The sequence below is a fragment of the Saccopteryx leptura genome, chromosome 1 (assembly GCF_036850995.1).
Source record: "Saccopteryx leptura isolate mSacLep1 chromosome 1, mSacLep1_pri_phased_curated, whole genome shotgun sequence".
NCBI lineage: Eukaryota > Metazoa > Chordata > Mammalia > Chiroptera > Emballonuridae > Saccopteryx > Saccopteryx leptura.
In genome coordinates, this window is record NC_089503.1 from 221820446 (window position 1) to 221826445 (window position 6000).

General features: G+C 51.3%; 1 protein-coding gene across 1 annotated transcript in view; it reads right to left on the minus strand.

The window, feature by feature from the left end:
* The window catches only part of LOC136406714 (protocadherin-23-like), a 52449-nt gene extending 46868 nt beyond the window's left edge, over window positions 1-5581 (minus strand). Inside the window, exon 1 of the mRNA XM_066386786.1 lies at window positions 3410-5581. Within this exon, the coding sequence (XP_066242883.1) occupies window positions 3410-5413 (2004 nt within the window). The 5' untranslated portion in view covers window positions 5414-5581. The remainder of the gene's footprint in view (window positions 1-3409) is intronic.
* Window positions 5582-6000: the final 419 nt, after the last annotated feature.

Consider the following 6000-nt stretch of genomic DNA (forward strand, 5'->3'; position numbering starts at 1 on the left):
TGGCATGTAATAAGTACTCGATAAATATTTGTCCATTGAATATTGTTTATTCAATGAATGCTGTTGTTTAATGAATTAGTGTGTGAATACAGTGCTGATATTTGAGGGATGTGAGAAAATAATCTTCTTATGGCATGTGGGTGATTCAGGTATGAATGCTGGAGTTATATCATTTTAAGACCTGGTTATAAGATAAGGCTATGAGTGCAGTTCACATCATTGGACTTACTGCGGGTGGAAAATGAAGGACTTGCCTAGAGGTTGAAGTTAGTCTTTTGACAGTAACCTGAGAAAAGGAGAATCTTTCAAGCCAGACACCAGGCTGGAAGGGGGCACAACCTGAGTGTCTGCAGAGTAGAAATCCCCCTCCACCTTGACCATGAAAGCATCCAGAGATATACTGAGAGAAGCTCTTGAGCAGTGGGTTGTTAGGAAGGGGCTCTCCGCAATGGGGCAGTGGAGAGCAAGGGATTAAGAAATCCAAGCCAGTGCCCACAAGGTTGTGAAAATCCTCTGGGACAAGAAACCACCTATCTCAGGCTGTTACTGGTAAATTCTTTTCATCTGCCCTACATTTAAAGTCTTTGGAAAGCTTCTATCTGGTTGTAAAAGTATAAAAGGGTCAGCCAGCCCTGGGGGCCAGGAGGATGGGCAGCACTGTGGCATGAGCAGTAATGAGAGCAAGTAAGTGATGTGGAGAAATTGCTAAGACACCTAGAAGGTTCAAGGGTGTGTTTTAGTAGATGACATGGTATTCACATACAGGAAATCCGGAAAATAATTTTATTTTCCTGTTGTTTCTCTTTTTTTTTTTTATTCTGACAAAGGAGAACTTAGCAATATGAGGTCTATAGAGAGAAAACTGGCAGAGAGCAACAGAAAGGTACAGTTATAAGAATTACTATAATGTAATTAAACAAAGCCCTGGAAGAAAGCAGAGGCCATGAGATCTAAGCAAAGATAGGGAGGTTCATTTTTACAAAGTGGTATAAAACAATTGAGAGAGTTAATGTTCATTGCAGTATTATTTACAATAGCCAAGATATGGAAGTACCATAGGTGTCCATCAATAGATGACTGGACAAAAAAGATGTGGTATAAATATAAATAAAGGAGTATAATGGAACAATAAAGAAGAATGAAATAATGCCATTTGTGACAACATGTATGGACCTAGAGGATATTATGCTGACTAAAATAAGTCAGAGAAAGACACATACCTTATGGTTTCACTTATATGTGGAATCTAAACCAAATAAATGAACTAACAGAACAAAACAAACAAGCAAAAACAAATTCATAGAAATAGACACCAATGGGTGGTTGCCAGAGGAGAAGTGGATAGGGAGTGGGTGAAAAGGTGAACAGGTAGTCAATAATACTGTGATAAGTTTGCATGGTGACAGATGATTACTAAAATTAGTAGGCTGATCACACTGAAAAGTTTAAAAACATTGAGTCACTATATTATACACCTAAAATTAATATAATTACTATAATTATTTTTTTTTTAAGAAAAGCATATGGAAGACACTCCATTGCAGCTTACCTAGAAGTTCGGGGACAGAGTTGGCTAGAGGGCTTATAGAACAAAGTTCACATCATTGCTGTGGAGAGGCCACCAGAGAGCCCAGTGAATGAGAGGGTTGCTGCAATTTTGAGGCCCTAGGTCACTGGAATTTCCAGAAATTCTAATCAGCACAACTCAATACTATCCACAACAATACTTGCAACCTGAAAAGGCTTTTTGCATTAAAGATGCATTCCTACACCTGATCCAGGTTCAGCTCACCATAATGGATCCACCCCATACAAGTCTTAATAATGCATAAACTCACATCTCAAGGCAGAATCGTATCACTGTTTTAGAAATAGCTTTAAAGATGGGTTCTAATTAAAGGAATCATGATTAACCCACCCTGCTTATTTTCCTTCAAATGGAGCCAGGTTGCACTGTTTTATATCAAGATCCTTAAGGTCTTCCAGATGGTCCACCCTCTCACCTATTATGACTTTATTTTTAGAAATATGTGGCAGAAACCGTCAACATTCCCTGGCGTCCATGTGCTCCTCTCCATTTCTCAGCTACCTTTGCAGTACACCTGAGGCCCTGTGGCTGAGCTCTAACCAGTGGGACATTGGTGGACCTGATCAAGTTACTCCCAGGCCTGGCCCTATCATGGATGAAGGAAGACCAGCCAACCTGCACCATATTAGACTCTGCTTGGTGATAAACAATCTTCCATTATGTTACTCACTGACATTTGCAGATCTTAATGACATCTGCAGATCTGTCCGTTTTGGCAGCAAGCATTCATTGATTTTCACGCCTTCTTATAATAATCTAGCAACTCAAAGAGCTGCCAATTGTGCCAGAGAAAAGGATGAAGGTTATTATTACCCACAGATTCAAAGGATTAAAAAAAATAGAAAAATAGAAACAGTCATGAAGCTCATATTTATAATATAGTCGCATCTCACTTACCTACAGGTTATGATTTGAGACATAACTTTAAACAGTTCAAGCCCGCCCATCCCAGAACCAGGAAATAAGCCATTGAGGTCTTAAAACAACCCAGCTGGGAGCAAATTAAGATTTAGAGCTTCACTTACTAACTAGCCCCTCGGGTCTCTATTTATTTACTCAAGCTTTCTAGGAAATTGGAGTCAATAGGCAAGGGTGCATGCTCCCTTCAGCAGCACATATACAATAAGCAGAAGTACAAGAAGGGTGCACATCACAACATCCTGAGAGTGAAGAAGGGATGGGAACTCTAAAAGGCAACACACCCAGAAAGCAGGGTAGAGTCCCGTCTTATAAAGGATGATTGAGCCTCACTACTCTTCATGGTCCTGAAGAGCATCACCAGAGGAGCTTGGCCCTCAGCAGATAAAAATGACTTGATGTCCTCAATGAGCTTTTTTTTTTTTTTTTTCTAAACAGGGTGTAGGAAGTCTCTGGAAATGGTTACTCTGAACAGTTTCGATGCTCAAAGGCATACACTAGTTTGTTTGTAAAACTAATTTGTGAGGGCCACCTTATTTCCCCAGGATGCCACATAATGATGAAACATTGCCATTAGCCTTTCGTTTGAGAATGGTGGTTCCCCACAATTTGGGCGCATATATCCGGCATGAGGGAAGCCAGGATTCCACAAGCAAAAAGAAGATCCAAATATCGTGTGAAGTAGAAAGGACCCTAGAGGTCATTCGGCCCAAGCCCCTAGCAGAAAGGCTAGGTGACCAGAGGGTTGCCCCTTCATCTCACTGTATTGGAGGAACTAGAGCTCATGTTCCCTGCTATCAAACGGGGGTACAACCACTACATCACAATTCTCTTCCCTGGATAGATACAACAGTTTCATCCCTCCTGGGGCCTTCCTTTGATCCACCAGCCTGATGCACTCACCTGCAGAAAGCAGTGTCCAACGGGGGCGTGCTCCAAAAGGGTGGCATTGTACACTTGCTTCCAGAAGATGGGCTCATTGTCATTCACGTCGTCCACGGTGATGCTCACCAGGCAGGTGGCTGACAGCGGGGGCTCTCCGAGGTCTTGGGCCACCACTCTCAGCTCTACGGCCTCCTGAACTTCTCGGTCTAGACTCCGGATGGTGCTGATCAGGCCGCTTTCGGGATCGATGGTAAAGGATGGTGCGCACTCCTCCCTGAGCCACGGAGCCTCTTGGCTGCAGCGAGCGGGGAGGTGGACCAGCTTGTAGCGCAGCTTGGCGTGGTTGGTGCCAGTCTCGTCCGCGTCGAAGGCGCTGACCCACACAACTGCGGTCCCAGGGGCTGCAGCCTCGGATACTGAGGCCCAGTAATGCTCCTGGCTGAAGACAGGCGACTGGTCGTTGAGGTCGGCGATCCGGAGCAGCAGAGTCTCCTCCGTGCTCAGCGGTGGAGACCCCGCATCTGTGGCCACCAGTCGCAAAACATACAGGTCGCGGCTCTCCCTGTCCAGGGGCCCCTCGACGCAGAGGAAGAATACCCCCGGGGAGCCGCCAGTCTTCAGCGCGAAGGCTCCCTCCGCGCCCTCCAAGGTCAGAGAGATGGTTCTGTCCCCTGGGCTCATATCGGGCTCTCCAGCTGCCTCGTCTCCCTTCTCCGGGTCACCGTCGGCGTCGGAAACCGAGACTCGAGCCACGTAGTCGCCGGGTGCGGCACCCTCAGAGACTCGCGCTGCGCCCCCTTCGGTGAGGAAGAGCAGGTGGATGGCGGGCGGGTTGTCATTCACGTCCAGCACGGCTATGGACAGCCGCACGCTGGCGACCTCGGGCTCGGCACCTCCGTCGCGGGCCTCGACTACCAGCTGGTGCCAGGGCTGAAGCTCGCGATCCAGCGGCCTGTGCACACGCACCACACCGCTCAGCTCCTCCACCGCGAAGTAGGCCGTGTCTCCCAGCGGCCCGCCTCCACCACCCGCCCCGGGCGCCTGCCGGGAGCGGATGCTGTAGCGCACCTGGCCGTTGGGCCCCAAGTCGCGGTCAGTGGCACGCACCTGACAGACCTCTGCACCTGGCCGGGCATCCTCGCGCACGGCGGCGCGGTACTCGTCTTGCTCAAAGATAGGGGGGTTGTCGTTCTCATCCAGCACACGCAGCTCCACACGCAAGTGGCCTGTGCGCCGCGGGCGGCCGCCGTCCCAGGCTTCGATCTGCAGCTCATGCGCTGCCGCCGCCTCTCGGTCCAAGCGGCGCAGCAGCACCAGGTCTAGGGGCTCCAGGGTCGATGAGGACGACGATGGCCCGAGAGATCCATAGCGCAACTGGAAGAAGGGTCCTGCGGGGTCCTCGGAAAGGTCGAACGGTTGCATCAGGGTGTAACCCTGTGTACTGAACAGCCCAGAGTCTGGGTCGTGAGCACCTGGCAGGCGGAAAGCCGTGCCTGGAGGGCTGAGCTCGGAGACGTCCAGCTGCAGGTACTCCTGGGGGAAGTGCGGGGAGTGGTCGTTGACATCGTTGACGTGGATCTCCACCTGCACCACCGCGCCCAGCAGCGTGGCGGCCACGAAGCTGTAGTGGTCCCGCCGCTCACGGTCCAGACGCCTCGCCGTACGGATGATGCCAGTGTCCGGATGCACGTGAAAGTCGTCCAGCAGCGGGGAGTCACCTGAATCCTCGGAGAGAAAGAAGCCGGCCCCCTCCTGTTGCTGTGCAGCCGGCAACCCGGCGCGAATGTCGCCGACCAGAGTGTCCGGAGGAAGTCCCTCGTCCACGGAAAGGCTGAGGTTGAACACCTGGGCAGATGAGCCCGAGGCCGCCCACAGCCACGCGTGCATGAAGAGCCCGAGCAGGAAGCGCGGCGCCCCGGAGCCGCCACCGCCGCCTGGCCGCCGGCGGGGTGACCCTCTCCTCCCGGTGGGAGCCCCTTGCTGCTGACGCCCTGCGCCCAACCTCCGCGCAGAAGGGCTCATTGCTCCGCCAGCTCCTTGGGAAGACTCCCGGGTAACTGCCAGCTTGTGGCGGGATGACAGAAAAATCCAGGAGCCTCTTCGGTGTCTGAGTCGAAGAAGACAAGACTTGGGCAAACAAACCCACTGACGCAGGAGTTCCCGATACACATCTGCAACTGGTGAAAAGGTCGTCCGCCTCCTCTGCCTCTGCGGCCACCTCTTCAGCCCAGGATTTCTTTATAAGTCTCTTGTTTTCTTTCCTTTCCTTTCCTTGTTCTGCTCGGCTGCTTGTTTTCCCCTGGTAAAGTCAGGTGCATTCTTTCTTTTGCCCAAAAGGATGAAATTATTTAAAGCGCGCACACACAAGGCGTGGATGGGGTCGGGCCGGAGGTGGGGGTGGAGTAAGGGAGGGGAGGCCGAGAGTGAGGGCGCCGGGCGGAGCGAGGGTGCGGGGAAGAGAGGGAGGGAACCGCGGCCCGGGCTGCTGCGCGGGTGGCTGCCGGGGGTGGCTGCGCCCCGCTGCCTGGCGGGTGCGGAGGGTCGCTCCGCACAAGCTGCGAGTGATCCCGCGGCACCTCCCCTCGCGTCTCCTCCCAGTCGTGTGACGC